Source organism: Notolepis coatsorum, assembly GCF_963971535.1.
Source record: "Notolepis coatsorum genome assembly, chromosome: 9".
In the NCBI taxonomy this organism is placed as follows: Eukaryota; Metazoa; Chordata; class Actinopteri; order Aulopiformes; family Paralepididae; genus Notolepis; species Notolepis coatsorum.
Window position 1 is genome coordinate 103,241,209 of NC_140173.1, and position 18,025 is coordinate 103,259,233.

General features: G+C 44.0%; 1 protein-coding gene across 2 annotated transcripts in view; it reads right to left on the reverse strand.

Annotated features, from left to right (window-relative positions):
• Window positions 1-17,902, reverse strand: part of LOC311234056 (spastin-like) — a 104,262-nt gene extending 86,360 nt beyond the window's left edge. For both annotated transcript variants that reach the window (XM_084321149.1, XM_084321148.1), the window contains exon 1: window positions 17,693-17,902. In XM_084321149.1, coding sequence (XP_084177275.1) covers window positions 17,693-17,795 — 103 coding nt within the window. In that variant the 5' untranslated portion in view covers window positions 17,796-17,902. The remainder of the gene's footprint in view (window positions 1-17,692) is intronic.
• Between the last annotated feature and the right edge of the window lie 123 nt (window positions 17,903-18,025).

Here is an 18,025-nt window from a genome sequence, read left to right on the forward strand (position 1 = left end):
CTGACCTTAGTTGAAGGTAAAGAAAGAAAGACTCACCGGGAAGATCATAAAATTCTTTTAAGTCCTGAAACGCACGAAGGCCGTTCTTATCATAAATATCCTCCAGAGTATGAACTCCCCTCCTTTGCCATTGAGGAATACTAACCGGCTTGCGCCCAACAAGTAGTTGCTGGTTATTAAAAATTGGAGAGTCCAGGTGCCATGGGCATTTAACCGCACACGACTTCTGTACATTACGCCATGTTTGGATCACGTGAGTTATGATCGGTCCATACCTCAGTCGGCATTTCGAAATAGGGACAGTGGAGTACACTACATCCTGCAATCTTAGCGGTGAGACCGCCGCCGCTTCTAAGGAGCGCCAAGATACAGCATCTACAGGGTCTAGCCAGCACATCAGAGGTCTCAGTGAAAAGGACCAGAAATAAAGCTTAAAATCAGGGATTGCGAGGCCCCCATCTTGTTTCCTACGTTGAGTAATAGCTCTTTTGATTCTCGGTCGTTTGTTATTCCAGATAAACTTATACCATCGATTGTACCTTGCGCCAGTGGTCTATTGGAGGGGGCAGGGGGAGCATTGAGCTAACAATTTATCCTGGGCAGGACGTTCATTTTGATTATGGAAGCCCGGGCTTGTAAGGAGTTAGGAAGGGACGACCATCTGTCTAGATCCTGGCGTATTTTATCATAAGTACCCGTGAAGTTGTACTTAGTAGTTTGACTTAGCGTGGGGAATATCTCTATGCCTAAGTATTTAAAATGTTCCACTATGGGGATATCAGCTGGTAGTCGCACCGCCTTGGCCAGCTCATTAAGAGGTAGGCAGGCTGATTTGTTCCAGTTAATCTTAAAGCCTGACAATTTACCAAAGTCGTCGATTATTCCCAGTAATTTTGTGGCCGACTGGGAGGGGTCATCCATAAAAATCAGTAGGTCATCTGCATAGAGAGCAATTTTGTGTGGTGTATTATTGACCATTATGGGGATGATGTCCTCCGATTGCCTAATAAATTGGGCCAATGGTTCGAGGGAAAGCGCGAATAGTCCTGGGCTCAAGAGGACAACCCTGTCTAGAAGATCGGGAGACTGGAAAAAGTGTGGAACAGTTTTTGCCTGTCAGTATCATTGCCGACGGCGAGGCATACAGGACTTTAATCATATGAATAAAATTCTTTCCAAGACCCATAACCTCAAGTAACTTCCACAGGTATGACCATTCTAGTCTGTCAAACGCCTTCATGGCATCCAAAGACAGAACTGTGGATGGAGCTGTATTGCCTTTACTGTTATCGACTACATGCAACAGCCTCCTAAGATTATCTGCGGCCAGGCGCCCCGGGATAAAACCAGTTTGATCGCAGTGTACCAATACCGTCATAAATCTCTGCAGGCGGCGGGCCAGCACCTTGGCAAACACTTTTAGATTGGCCCCGAGAAGACTCAAGGGCCTATAGCTACCACAATCATTGGGATCTTTATCCTTCTTGAGAAGCAAAGAAATCAATGCCATGTTGACATCTCTTGAGAACTCCCCTTGTTCGATAGCGTAATTGATCATATCGAGCATCAATGGACCCAGTTGGTCCCAGAAAGCTAAATATACCTCGGGTGGAATCCCATCCCAGCCTGGTGCCTTACCCCTTTGCATTTCAGCAATCGTCTCCCTAAGTTCCATAAGAGTGATCGGTTTCCCAAGTTCCTTAGCCTCTTCCTCAGAAATGTGGGGTATCTCAAGCCTGCCAATGAACGATTCAAATTTAGAGTTATCGAAATTAACCTCTGAGCTATATAACTGTGAGTAAAACTCTTTAAAAGTGTCGTTGATCTTTTTTGAATCAGTAGTGACTGTTCCCTGTCGCGTCTTGATCGAAGGGATATCCGAGAAATGATCATTCAAGCGTATCTTCATTGTCAACAGATGGCTAGGCCTGGAACCGTGAAAGTAGTAATTTTGCCTTGTCCTATGTATCAAGAACTCAGACTGTTGTTTAAGTATGGAGTTTATTTCTTTCTTGACTATCTTACGTTGTGTGTTTAGTCGTTCATTATAGTTAGTTTGCAAAGATGCGTATAGGTCCGCGTATAATGTTTCCAGTCCTTCTAGTTTTTTTGACCGGGTTTTACGCAAATTGGAGGCGACCCCTGATAAATCCTTTCAATGCGTTCCACAGGACCCTAGGGTCTTCGACCGTGCCGACATTGATCTGCAAGAATTCAGCTAGTTTACTCCTGAACTCAGTACAGAAATCATCGTTCTTTAATAAGGTTGAGTTAAAACGCCACCTGGGAGCTCTCGTGGAGAGCCTGCCAAAGGTTGCCATAAGGAAAATCCCCTTGTGGTCCGAGAGAGCTAGGGGAACCAATGAGACGTCGAAACTATCAAACATATTAGGGGACGCGAATGCATAGTCTATTCGAGAGAAGGTTTTGTGTCTGGCTGACAGGTGAGAGTAATCCTTGAGGGTGGGATTGGATATGCGCCATAGGTCTGCGAGCCCCGTGTCCTGGGCCCACATCCTGAGGGCCTTAGAGCAGTGGTTCCCAAAGTCGGGGTCGCGACCCAAAGGTGGGCCGCGAGCAGCCACGGATGGGCCGCGAGATGATTTAAAAAAATAAAAATAAAAATAAAAAAAAACTTTTTTTATTTTTTATTTTTTTTATTTTTTTTATTTTTTTATTTAATTTTTCAGGTCACTGAACTTAGAAGCAGGCCAGGACAGTGTTTCTAGTTGTATTCTAAAATTCTATTCTATTGTATTCTAAAATGTGACTATATGGTTTTATATTAACTTAATAAATAAACAAAAACGAAAAATCTACTTATTTCAACGAACATTTCAAACTAAATAACAGATTATGCACATAAAACGCTGAAAACAACCGAAGCAACAATAGTATTTTAATGAGGCTATTATTATTATCATTATTATTTTGCAACAAGTTAGCCCTCTCATAAATAGCACATATAAATGAATAACTAACTTGAACTAACTTAATAGGATTGAAGTGATATTTGGCTTAAAAAATCGGTCGCCTGGCAAAAAAAAGAAAAAAAAAAGCCTGACGATGTGCATTGGGCCGCGGCTCTCTGACGCCTTATTTTCTGGGCCCCGGCCTGAAAAGTTTGGGAACCCCTGCCTTAGAGGACTGTTTTTGGTCGCTTGTTTCAGAGGACCCGGACCTATCCATCTTCGCATCCCAGCACGCATTAAAATCGCCACCCACAATGAGAGCGTATCCAGTAAGTTCCAACATATTCTTCGTGATTGTATTATAGAACGCTGAATCAAATGTGTTACATGCTATTATACAATACAATGCTATTATTGCCATCTTCCTATGAGAGAACTCAACTTTTGCTATAGTAATCCTTCCCTCCGTGTCCGACCACACATCCAGGACTTTGATATCAAGGTTACGTCTTGTAACTATGACGACTCCTTTTGTCTTATCGTCGGCTGAGGATGAGGAGATAACGTGATATTGTCGATTTGCTAGCCTTGACACATCACCCACCAATAAATGCGTCTCACTAAGGAGAGCAATGTCAATATTTCTTCTCTTCAATAACCAAAGGACACTGGCACGCTTGTGTGGGGCGTTAAGACCCCCTGCGTTCCAAATTAAAATATTCAATTTAGCCATGGTCGAATTTGTCTAAATGCGTGGAGAACATACCAGTGCAGCCAGGCTGAGGACAGAGGCGGGCCCAGGCGGTCAATCCCAAGAGTTCAGAGGAGGAACAATTACACACATATAGGACAACAGTACAGAAAACACAGAAAAATACCACCCCAGTTACAACCCCCCCTACTTCTACTCTAAACCCTAACCCACCCATCCTAATATTAACCCTCCTATACCCACTCTCCAATCCCCTCCCTATGCTCCATCCACTAAGGATGGTCATCTTCCTATCGTTTCCCACTGGAATCATGGATCCAATAAGACGCTCTCTGGACGACCTGAGTCCATGGGTGGTCTAGGTCTTCCCAATCTCCAACACTACTACTGGTCAGCCCAACTTCGAACTATAGTGGTCATTGGGAGGACCAGACTCACACTGGATACAGATAGAAGCGGGACAGGTTGATCCTTTACCTCTAAACTCTCTTTTTTTTATAAAGAATTTTGACAAAATAGAAAATATAAAGCAATATTTCACGGTTGTGAATACCCTATCTGCATGGAAAGATTGCTCGAAAAAGTTTGGCATAACTAAATGCATCTCTGTTTATTCACCTATTCATCAAAACCCTGACCTAAAAAAATATCTTCATTCAACTGATATAAACAAGTGGAGACACTTGGGGGTAACTCAACTTAAAGACCTTTTTCATAAAAACTGGAAATTAAAAGCATTTCAGGAGCTAAGAGAAGAATACAACATTCCTAACTCAGACTTCTTAAAATATATGCAAATTCAAAGCACTTTAAGTTCACTTACTAAAGAAAACAAGTTAAGCTTTGAAATGACAGAATTGGAAGAAAAACTAACTACCTCATCCACAATTAAAGGTAAAATCAGTGAACTATATGAAATTCTAACTAATGAATGCCAAACAGTCTTCCCAGCTCTATTAAGATGCTGGGAGACGGACCTGGCAACGAAATTTGAAGAAAACAATTGGCAAGATATCTGTGATCGAACTTTCTTTCCCTTTACAAGCAATAAGATCAAAGAAAGTAATTTCAAATGTATTCATAAATTCTACCTTACTCCTGTAAAAATGCACAAAATCTCGAAAGAAAACTCACCAAATTGCCCAAGATGTAAAATTAAAGAAGGAACATTTCTGCATATGTTCTGGCAATGTAGCAAATTGAAGCATTTCTGGAACAAGATCCACTTATTTACTAAATCTGTCATGGAGTTGGAATTTGAGTTATCACCATGTGTCTATCTATTAAATAATATAACAAACTGCCACTTAGACCAAAAGAAATGCAGACTGTTGGAATACATAACATATTTTGCAAAGAAATGTATACTTCTTCTATGGAAAAATGAAATCGCACCAACATTCAATATGTTGATAGAACAAATATCTCAGTTTCTTCCCTTAGAAAAGATAACGCTTGAAAAGCACAACCAGGGTCACTTATTTCAAGAACTTTGGAATCCACTCTATACTCAACTGGAAACTCATAATGTAGTCCTATAAATGTGTCATATCTAAATAACAGACGTGGAGTTTTAGCAGATTAGATTAGCTGATCTGTTGAGGCTCTTTGTCTGCGTATAAGTGCCTGGTTGCCTGCGCATGGCTGTCAAACCCTGCCCCCACGGGGTCGGGTCTGGGAAAGGGAGCTGAACACGCAGCGGCCCGGACCCTTCTCTGTCGGAGTAGCCATCGATAAGCGGGTGTGAGCAACTGGGTGCTATAAAATGTCACTGTTTACAATACCGACATTTGCACTTTTATTCCTTATTCCTTATTTACTTATGATTTACCTACTGTCCCTTTATTTTATTTTACTTTATTTTTATTATTGTTATTTTTTTTTTTTTTTTGTCTAATTGTTTATTTGTGTGTATGTGGGCAAGTGTATGTGTGTGTGTGTGTGTGTGTGTATGCCTGTATGCGCGTGTGTGCGCGTGTACGTGTGTGTATGTCCCAGTGTGTGTGAGTGTGAGTGAGAGATGGGAGAATGGATTGAGTGGGGAGCACAAGGAAAATTGTTAAAAATTGTTCATGAGAGTGACACTGAACATTCTGTAGATCTGTCGATTGAATGTGAAACCTCATGAAAAAATAAAAAGATTTAAAACAATAAGACGCTCTCCACTCCGACCCCCTCTCTAGATAAACCCCTGATTAAACCCCCCACTAGTCCAATAAACACAAATAAAATAAATGTTTTAAATTAAATAAAGTTATCGGTCGAAAACCACCGTGAGCCTTGGCCCTAACATGAGCCAACTATAAGGGGAAAATAGCTATTATTATATAACTCAACATCATCCCTGTAACCAACTACTTCGGAATCTGCGTATCAATGTCGCAATGATATAGCACAAATGGATAAAAGAAAATTTAAAAAATGAAAGCATACCAGAAGATAGTCTAAGGCAGGACCCGATCACAGTTAAATTGTGCAAACAGATGTCATTAAAATAGCAACAATAAAAAGAAAAAGGAAAAAGGGTTATTGGTCAGGTGCAAGCATTTCACAGCCCCTCTGGTCAGGCATAAAGGCTGGAATGACATAATCCTATATAAGAATAGAAGTAAACACCTTCAGGCGGTTAGGTGGCGTAGTGGAGATTGCGTTCGTCACCAACCCCGAAGCTGTGAGCTGGATTCGCCTGTTCGAATCCAGCTCACAGCTCCGGGGTTGTCACCAGCTTGGCTGGCCGTTCACACTAATACAATTGGCTGTATTAGAGGGTGGGAGAAGCTGGCGGGGTGGGTCCGGGTCGTTGTAAACAGCGACTCCTACAGTTCGGTCGGGGCGCCTGCTAAGCGCGGATAGGACCTGAGTGGGATAGTGTGATCCTTCCACACGCTACGCCCTCTCAGGGAGGATCCGCGCTGCCAGGTGAAAAGAAGCGGTTGATTGGCTGGACGTGTGTCGGAGGAAGCACGTGATAGCCTCAACTCTCCCAGATGATCTGACTGTGGGGGGTAAGTGCGCAGCGACCAGGAAGGGATTGGGAATTGGCATACGACTAACATTGGGATGGGAGAAAATCGGAGGAAAAATGGAGGGGGAAAAAGATCAATAAATTAAAAAAAAAATGAAGTAAACACCTTCATTAACCCGGGGATAGTAATAAGCTATACCTGACACAACCTGTTATTATATATTGCATATATATACATAACCGACCTTCTACGACTGGAGCCTAAGGCTCAAAAACAGCCAAACCCCGTCTAGACAAGGAAAAGACCTAAAAATACAACAAAACAGATCAACCGAAGGTGTTACTGGCGAAAACAAACGTGAGCCTTGGCCCTAATATGAGCCAACTATAAGGGATAAATTTGCCATTATTATATAATAACTCAACGCCATCCCTGTAACTAGAGTTGTTCCGATACCGATACCAGTATCGGAAATGCCGCCGATACTGCCTAAAATGCTGGTATCGGTATCGGCGAGTACCCTCTAATGTTGCGCTCCGATACCATATGACGTAATTTATCAACAACACTGCGGACGTTGGGCTCTGTAGATATACCCTGCTCGCTGAGTGAGCATTATAAAACAAACATGTGCTTAATCGACGTGAATTAAAGTGTCAATTGCCATTTGTCATTTTAACAGCAGAGCAGATACTTTCTTAAAATGCCATCGTCCCGACAGAGCGCTGTTGACAGGGAGCTCTGATGAGTTCGCTTGGTGGCTGGTGTTATTAGCATTGAACAGCTAACCGAAAGCTAGCTTTGACGTTACCTTGGCTAAAGTTGGGGCTATTCATAATCCAGCAATAATGGCTGCAGACCTGCAAGCAAAGTACAGCAAGTTGGCAAAGGAGTATTCCAAGTTAAATCACAATGTCACCAGTAACGTTACAGTCTTCTATGGTCTTTCCATATACCGGTAGCTAGGCTAGCTAACCTAGCTCACGGTAACGTCGTCATTGCACAATTGCACGTCGCGTACACAATTAATGACATGTTGCGGACAGCCATATCGGCGACAATGTTTAGCTTTTAGTGCCAAATGATAAGAGTCTGAGGCGGAGTCTCAAAAGAGAATGTTGAATATTTATTGTGCAAAAATCACAACAGTTCCTCTGCTACTTCAACGGAGCCTTGTAGACTGAGTAGGGTATATCTGCAGAGCCACTGGGTAGCGAGTGCAAAGCGAGTGGATCATTGGAGTAGGGTATATCTGCAGTGCTGCAGCCCCATACTCATTGATTAATGATACTAATACAAATCTATACAATCACCTGTTGAATAAATACCATTACTTTCTAGTTATTACTAAAAAACAGTATATATAAAACAGTATCTGTAAAAAAAAAATATATATATATATATAATTTATATACGTTTTTTTTTTTTTTTTTAATTAATGTATGCACTGGTATCGGATAAGTATCGGTATCGGCCGATACCCAAAGCTTAGGTATCGGAATCGGATCGGAAAGGAAAAAATGGTATCGGAACATCTCTACCTGTAACCAACTACTTCTGAATCTGCGTATCAACGTCGCAATGCTAAAGCACAATGGATAAAATAAAAAGAAAAAAAGAAAGCATACCAGAAGATAGGTAGGGCAGGACCCAATCACAGTTAAATTGTGCAAACAGATGCCACTTAAACAGCAACAACAGCCAAAATACGTAAACATTAACGGGTCCCGAATGACTCGGTGCGGGCGATAGCCATAGCATGCTAGTTAGCCCGAGGCCAGCGCGCAAGCTAGTGATGAAACCAGCCAGCACGCTCGTATCTGATATGAACATTGTCCAGCTAGCTCGCTAGCTTTCATAGAGGCGACACACACGTACGACCATGAGGTCAGCATTAGCAAGTAACAGAAGTCATTGGGATGCCCCGCTAGCTTGGATGGGCGATGGCCAGTTAGCCTGTTTGGGCATGACAATAAGCATTTGTGAGTAGTCCGCCCTATCAATGTATTTAGGCCCACATCGCCACGTCACTCACCCGACATAGTTATCAAGCTACAGTCTCGGCTATCCCCCCCGAGATATTCCTCCGCTTTAGCCAACGACCAAAATGATCGACGATCATCGCTGTTACACAGCACAGATAATCTCGCGGGGGAGAATAGCGTAGGCCTCAGGCCCAGTTTCCATAGCCTGGCCATGACCACTTTGTATTCGCCTCTCTGTGCTTGAACCTCCGGCGTAAAGTCTTCGAAAATGGCCACTTTGTGATTGCCGAGACCGAGTTCACCCCTTCTGGCACGGGCCGACCGCATGATGAGCTCCCTCTGTTGTAGCCTGTTTAGCTTAACAATGATGGGCCTCGGCTCCTTGTTCACTCCAGGACTGGCCTTGCCCGATTTGTAGGCCGACTCGCACATGGGTGGGCTGGGGAGGACATCTTTCCCCAGTATTTTCTGCAACAACTCCGGCATGGTCTCCGAGAGACGACCTCCCTCACTGCCCTCCGGGACACCAACAATCCTGATGTTGTAACGTCTCCCGGGACTGCATTTCCACAATTACCGACTGTAGTTTGGCAACGTCAGCCTGCCTAGCCAGCAGGGAGCTCTCCAGACACGCCATCCTCTCGCCCTGTTGTGAGGCCTCTGTCGTTAGCGAGGCTAGTTCGTTAGCATTAGCTGAGGAGGCAGCGTGTAGCGACTCCATCTTCTCTCTCAATGGGTCAACCGCCAATCTAATTTCCTCTGACATTGCCCGATGAAGGGTATCAAAAAATTCCGCCTGTGCTTTTCTTTGTGTTTCAGCGAAGCGTACCTCAAAGTCTGCATGGAGTTTGGTCATGACCGAGAGAACAGCTTCACTTATTTCACTTATTCCGGGCGAAGGCGAGGAAAGATTCGGTGACAGTTTGCCGGCTGGAGTGCTCATGGCTCTGGTCTCCATCGACATCGCAAAAAGTTGAAAAAAGTCAACGAAAGTAGTTGATACTCGACGACTCAACAAGAAGACCAATAACAAATAAAAAATAAAATAAAGACTAGTGGGGAGAAAAGTGTATTTTGCACGATAGTCGGGAGCTCTCGTGAAACACGTCTCACTCCATGAACGCCTGGCTCCGCCCCCCCTTATTATTATTATTATTATTATTAACGTAAAAATATATATTTAATTAAACTGAAGCATTTCATATACAAATATATATAGGGCAAATATAACTAAGAGGGCATATATCTCCTCATCTTGCACCATGACCTTTTTACACATATACACTGAGGCATCAGGGCAAGTATACTTACCCAGATGCTTGATCTACTGTAATCGTTCCTGCCACACATCAGATTGAAAACAAAGCACGGGCCGCCCGTGCTTTGAAAATAAATAGTTAAGGTATGAATTATAGATATACATTTTCCCGACAAAACGCTACCTGCCACAACAAAATCCGTGCCTTGGTTATCCAGATACAGATTAATTATCATCTCAGAATAACTATAAGTGGCTGCGTGCGTATTTTACATATATGGGCTAAAATTGAGAGAATAAATTGAGAGCGGCTAAAATTGAGAGAATAAATGCGAAAATGGCTTTTCATTTAATTTATTAGACCTTGTATTATTTCATTATTGTTTTGTTTTTTTAACGAGTGGCCTTTATTCAATAAATTGCCGCAACGAATGTGCACTTTAGGATTTATTTGTATTTACTAACTTTGCAGTGCAAAGCCGTTATAAATGTGTAATGGCCTGTTTGTGTTGTTATATGCACATTTAGTTTCAAGTTTCACATTTGTTCTGTGTTCTTGCAAGTGTCAATAAACAGTGTAACTTCAGTATAGCCTATTTGTCTGTGTTTCACTTTCAATAACGAATGCGTGCTTGCCCAATCCCAAACAATATTCCTGCTGCAAAGTTGCCCTCTAAAGATAGATAGGCTATACAGAATAGACTACTACAAAAATAAATGCATTCAAACTTTATTTTTTTGCGGTTACCGCGGGACACCTGGTCACCCTGACTGTGACTCGCGTTTGTTTACTGTGGCTCGCGGATACGCATAGTGCTCACTAGGGGTGGGGGGGTGGGGGGGGGATCGATACGTAGTAGTATCACTGTCATAATCACAGCACGGGCCTACTTCACTCCCCCTCCTTTTCCCCTCACGTCCTCCACACGCTCCTCTTCATCCCCCTCTCTATCCGCTGCGCACTCCTCATCATCCTCTCTTTCTTCAGTCACTCCTTCCTTCACCCTCATTCACCCAGCTGTAGTCCATCCCCCTAATTCACACACGGGCAAACACCCCACTCTCCCCAGCTGCACCCTATCCTCCCCTGATGAGGGGACTATATCTGCACCTCGACGCTGACCAGAAGCTGTCGTGGTATTAATTACCACTGCCCAGGTACGACGTCTCTGCCACAAGCTCTACTGCTAGATACCCTCCGTGTATTGGCTTACTCTAACCCGTTTCTCTCCTGTGCCCCAAAGGACCGCCGTCCCTGTCTGGACGTCACCTGTTCCCGAGAGGAACACCTATTCTCCCGCTGCCACCCAGCAGCTCCAGCGTCCCTGTCTGGACGTCACCTGTTCCCGAGAGGAACACCTATTCTCCCGCTGCCACCCAGCAGCTCCAGCGTCCCTGTCTGGACGTCACCTGTTCCCGAAGAGGAACACCTATTTACCCGCTGCCACCCAGCAGCTCCCCCGACAAGCACCAGGACCGCTTGCTCGCTCACTGCCGCCGTGGCAGCCACAGGACAGAACATTAACCCCGTTCTATTTCCCCCCAATTCCTGTGTTGCTCAATTCCATTAAACACCCTTGAAACCGCTCCCTTTCTCTTCTCGTGTATTCAGCAATTGGGCTGTGCTCCAGACTCCAGTTCTCACAATCACGATACTTTGCGTGGCGATACTGTATCGATACAGGGACGCCAAGTATCGATATTTAATTATTCGTTTTTTTTTTTTTTACATTTGTATAAGGAAGTTGCATTGTTCATTTCAATACCTGTAATAGTACAGTAGTCCACACACATGTGCATTCAGTTAAGTTGGAATATGACTGTAATACAAACAGTTCAGTTTGTCAGGTACATGCAACACAGATTAGAGATTACAGTGTTTACATCTGTCTGCTTGAGAAAATACCATGTTCTGCAATAAAAATTATTGAAGTGAGATGAACAGACTGAACTTTATTTTATTAGATAAAACATGTTGACAGTTTTACTTTGCAGTTAAAAAAAATATATCGAGTATCGCGATACTATCATATCGCGGCTCAAGTATCGCGATAGTATCGTATCGCGAGGTCTCTGGCGATTCCCACCATTAGTGCTCACAGGAGCTCTCATGCTGTACTCTGTAGCATGGGCCGCGGAACGCATTTCGAATGGGGTAGGGCCAAATTCACTGAAATTGATATAAAAGACCTAATTGTCTGTATTCATCCTATATTTTTCCTGACGGTACAACCTGCTGTATAAAAGCAATAATACACGAGGGATGTTGTGAATATTGCCACGCTGTGATGTGACGCAAGCTTTGCTCTTGTGCCTGCATGCGGGCACATCACAGCCAACCTCTGTAGTAACGCCAGCGGCCCCGCCTCCCCACACACGGAGACTAGAATGACTGACAAAAGGTAATAGCAAATCATCCGAATCGCGCCCGTCAAAATCATCGGATTCATTTTCATTATCACGCGATAAATAGATAGATATTATGTCTCCTCGTGCATACATGAGTCCTATACAATAGTCCGAATACAGCAGGGGACAGCCACTGTGGATAAACGGGGCTATCGTGGACAGGGTGAGCAGTTTCAAGTACCTGGGTGTCCACATCACAGAGGACCTGACATGGTCACCGTGCAAATCCAGAGCCTGCTGAATAATGAAAGACCCCCACCACCCCAACAACAGCCTGTTCAAGCTGCTGCGGTCAGGCAAGCGCCTACGGTCACAACACTTCCGGCTCTCGACATGAACGGTCGCAGAATATCCAGCTCTTGCTGTTCCCATGGAAACCAACAACAAAAATCAACAAAAAGAAGATATACAGGAATATTTATGCATTTCTTGCTCGCCATACTTTGGATTACAGACGTGTGCCTGAATTCAGCACAGAATCGTCAGGAAACGGCGGTGGAAGGCAACAAACGCGCAAATCTACAGTCCCATTGTGACTTTTACCTGTTGAATGGCTCGGAGAGTAAACATCCGGCTATTGGAGCGGCAACTATTCACAGACTGTTGACGGCGAATCCCGAAAGAAAGAGACTACCCCCGACAGGCAAGTTTGATAGAAAATCGATGTTTTTATTGTATTTGCTCCTGTCTGGAGACATTCATCAGAACCCAGGACCTGTTTTAACGCGCCAACAGGCGAAGAATCAACGGCTCATCCTCACACCGTCAATAGCATGCATCTCCACACCGTCGCCGGCCCAGGACACAACGGCCAGCGGATGCACCAACCGACCAGCAGGCGGCGACATCCCCTCACCGAAGCCCAAGCAGAGGAGCCAAGATGCAAGAGGGAGAGAGCTTGCAATCAGGGGACTCATATCAGCGCGGGACGTGAGCACCAGGGACCCGCCGGTTGACTCGGCTAGCCCCGCCAGGACAGCTAGACTAACCGACCCACCCCCCCTCCCCCACAACGGAGGGCCTCCAGAGACATCTGAGGACAGCAACCAGCCCCCCCCCCCACGTCGCGGGTTTTCACACCGACCAAATACACCAGCAGAGGACAAAGGATCATCCCCACCCCCCCTCCTAACATCAATGAACACAGGACCCCATCCCCCCCTCCCCACCTACCGCCACAAGATCAACCACACGGACTAGGATCCCCCACCCCCCCTCCGGACATCACAGAGCCCCCCCCCCCTTCCCACAGAAGAAGAATCCTACCTTTATCTCAATGATATTGACGACACAGCAGATAAAAACGGACTACATATCTTTCATCTTAATGTAAATAGCCTCAGGCACAAACTGGCAGAAATAAGAAATCATTTCAGTAGCGGAAAGGTAAACATACTATGTTTCTCAGAAACCAAACTGGACCCATCAGTAACAGACCCGGAAATTGAATTAGAGAACTATTCTTTAGTCCGCAATGACAGGAACAGGCATGGAGGAGGTGTCTGTATGTACATCCATCAAGACACCAAATTTATTAACCGTACAGACCTAGATCATGAGGCTATTGAAACTGTTTTTGTAGAAATTCTATTTGAAAGGGCTAAATCTGTTCTAGTCGGCACAATTTACAGACCGCCAGACCAAAATGGCTTTTATGACGTGTTGGATGAGTGCTTAGCTGGAGTTGAGGATACAGAAATGATTCTTATTGGGGATTGGAACACGGATATGCAACAAAAAGATGCACCCGTCTTCAAATCCTACAATAGGTTTTGTGATCTGCACGGCCTCAGCCAACTAATCACACAACCCACACGTGTGTGTGAATCAACTCAGACTACCATTGACCTCATCCTGACCTCTGACAAGTCCAAGATCGCCAATAAAGGGGTTATAGCATGCGGGTTAAGTGATCATTATATGATATTCTGTACCCGCAAAAAGCTAAAACAAAAGGCTGGCTGTCACAAAACAGTCACATCTAGAGACCTAAAAACCTACTCTAGCGAGGCCTTTAACCTTGAACTGGAGGGTCTGGACTGGTCAGATGAGCTCAATGGTACACTGGTTGAAGAAACATGGCTTGGCTTCAAAACCAAATTTTCAACGATACTAAACAACATGGCCCCCCTAAGAACCACCAGGGTAAAAAATCGCGCTGAGCCGTGGATGCACGCTGAAATACTGACCGCTATGAAAACCAGGGACAAAAAATGCTCTGAGTTTCGTAAAAGTCAGTCAAAGCTTAACATAAGCACGAGCAGTGAACTCCAAGCCCACGTGACTGAACTCAAACTGGAAAGAAACAGACTAAGAAATGATGTAAACTCCATGATCAAAACAGCAAAGAAAAAATTCATCAATGACAAAACCGAGGAAAACAAAAACAAACCGCGTGAACTTTGGAAATTACTCAATAACCAACTAGGCTGCAGTAAAAAACTTAAAACCAGATTCTCAAACATAAACATAAAGACGGACAACACGCTCATCACAGAAAAGCTGGATGTAGCCAATTACTTAAATAGTTTCTTCACAAACATAGCCACAACACTGGTAAACAAACTACCCTCCCACTCAGGGCATTATGGGGTAGAACACATAGTAGCTTACTACAAAAACCTAGGGGTCCACAAAGATGACTTCAAACTGGAAATGGTAACAACAGATGAGGTACTCAAAAAACTGAGCGCCCTCCAACCTAACAAGGCCACTGGCCATGACAACATCCCCTCCAAATTCCTCAGAGACTCAGCAGCCGCCATCACCCCAGTCATCACACACATAATAAACCTCTCTATAAAACAGGGACACGTCCCCAAGTACTTCAAAATTGCGAGAGTGACCCCTCTGCACAAAAAAGGCAGTAAATTAGACCCAGGCAACTACCGCCCTGTTTCTATCCTTACCTCCATCTCGAAAGTCATGGAAAAAATTGTATACGAACAGGTCGAAAAATACCTTGCGGAAAAAAATCGAATCTACGAATTCCAATCTGGCTTCAGAACATCCCACTCCACTGACACATGCCTTCTCTATTTAAACGACCACATCAAACAAGAGGTGGACGCGGGCAAATACTGCGGCATGGTCATGCTGGACCTACAAAAGGCCTTCGACACTGTCAATCACACCATTCTGATTGACAAGCTAAAAGCAATTGGTTTTGATAGTCTATCAGTGAGCTGGATGCAATCCTACCTGGAGGGGAGAGAGCAGATGGTGGAGGTAAACGGTACCCTATCCCCCCCCCTCACAGTAAACTGTGGTGTTCCACAAGGAAGCATACTAGGTCCGCTACTGTTCCTAATTTATGCAAATGACATGTCGTCAGCTTGTGACTGCAACTTGTTCCTGTTTGCGGACGACTCAGCCCTGCTGGTCTCTGACAAGAACAAATTACAGGTTGAAAAAACCCTCAGCTCAGAACTAAGCAAAATCTGCATATGGCTCGCTGATAACAAACTATCATTACACATGGGCAAAACAGAGTCCATTCTCTTCGGTTCAAATAACAAACTCAGCAAGACCGACGGCTTCTCAGTTACAGTGGGTGACAATATTGTCACAAGGAAAGAAGATATTACCTACCTGGGTTCCATCCTAGAGGCAAATCTTTCCTGTGACAAAATGGCATCCAATGTAATAAAAAAAGTCAACCAACGAACTTGTTTCTTGTACCGGATCTCCTCACTGGTAAACAAGAATACCCTGAAGACTCTAGCAGGAGCACTCATTCAAGGGTACTACGACTATGCTTGCACCTCATGGTACCAAAGCACCTCAAAGGCGCTAAAAACAAAATTACAAACATCTCAAAACAAACTGGTCAGACTACTGCTTGACCTTACTCCTAGAACCCACCTCACCCCTGCCCACTTTGACAACCTAGGATGGCTTAGAGTAGACGACAGAGTACAGCAACTTGCAATGGGCCTGGTCTACAAGATACACTACACGACCAAGGTACCCATGTACATGACTAAATACTTCCCAAAGGTCAGTGAATACCACGATCACAACACCAGAGGGAGCTCCACAAATCATGTTAAACCCAGATTCGGCTCAAACAAGGGACTAAACACGTTTCGCAATTATGCCACATCAATGTGGAACGCCCTACCCAAAGCTGTAAAGGAATGTGAATCACTACCCACTTTCAAAAACACTCTCAAAAAACACCTAAGGGAGACTGCAACTCGAAACTGGCCCCTGTAAATGTCCGAACACAACCCCCTCCAATGTACAGTAAATTACCAAGTATGGTCTTGTCAATAATCCAATGTACAGTGTTGTTTGTACAGTTGTACAGTGTCCCCCACCCACCCCTCCTACCCACCCCCCCCCCCCCCACCCCCCCAACCACCTCCAATGTACAGTCCCCACCCACCCCTCCTACCCAAGCCCCCCCCCCCACTCCTACCCAACCCCCCCCCCCCCCCACCCCCACTCCTTTTTGTATCACAAATACAGTACTGTAATTGCAAATCTGGTATGTCATAAATGTATAGATGTAGCAGTACTGTCTATCTGTATGTCATGTATGTCATATATGTTACGATGAATTGGAAATGGGGGACCCTGGTGTAAACAAGACGAAAGTCTTTCTCTGGTCTGCATCCCCTTAACAATTGTATGTATTGAGCTGTACTGCACTGTACCCACTCTGCAATCTGTTAATAAAGTTTTCATTCATTCATTCATTCACACGCTGCAAGAACAGAGACACTCCGGCTCAGCTTCTTCCCCCAGGCCATCAGAACACTGAACTCTCCACTCACAAGTACACATGAGCACACACAGACACACACACACACACACACAACACTCATGCGGCAACCGCTAAAACAATCACTTTAAACAAAATGTCACTTTAAAAAATAGAAAGTCACGAGCCTGTTAACCTGCAACGAGTCTCCTGGCCATTTTCGTTTTCGTTTTTGAGGACTGCATACTTTTTTTGCAAACCAAAACAACATACTTTATACTTATAGCACATGCATGAGCCTGTTCTCTTTTGAAAGATGACATTCTGAAGTTTCACTGAAAAATGTCACTTTTAGTGCTAACGTAATACTAATAGAGTAACATAGGTCTGGACTTGAGTTGTAAAAAAACGTGTTACTCAAGTTTTTCTGTAGTAGTTAGTAGTCCAGCGGTAGTATTTCCCCAGAAGGTGGTATGGCTTACAAATCCAGACGGAGCCATAGCTTGAAGCCTTATGTAGTACATATCCAAGGGGTGGGGGGAACACTGTACAACTGTACAAGCAAAACTGTACATTGGAATATTGACAACCATACTTGGTAATTTACTGTACATTGGAGGGGGTTGGGTTAGGACATTTACATGGGCCAGTTTCGAATTGCAGGCAATGCGAATATCATTTAAATTGTGATTATTGCGGGTCTAATGTAAAAAGGGGGGAAATAATACAAAATAAAACGTACCTTTATCATCCTCGTCGATTCTTAATGCCACGGATATGTATTCAAATGCCTGCTTATGATGCCCTTTAATAATTTCACCGTTGTCTTTTATTTTGACCGACATGATTCGCCCACGTAATTGTGAAACGGACTGAGATAGCGAAAGTTAGTAATGACAAAAACAAATACTAGATTTCCTCCTTCAAATCGTATTCATAAGGAATAACAGTTCCGCCTGCTCCGTGACATGTCAACAAAAAAACACGGTTCCGCGTAAACCACGTTACTTCCGGTCTTGCCTGTGCGGAAAGGCCTACGTTTGACTTTCACAATAAAGGCATTGTGTCAAAAGGT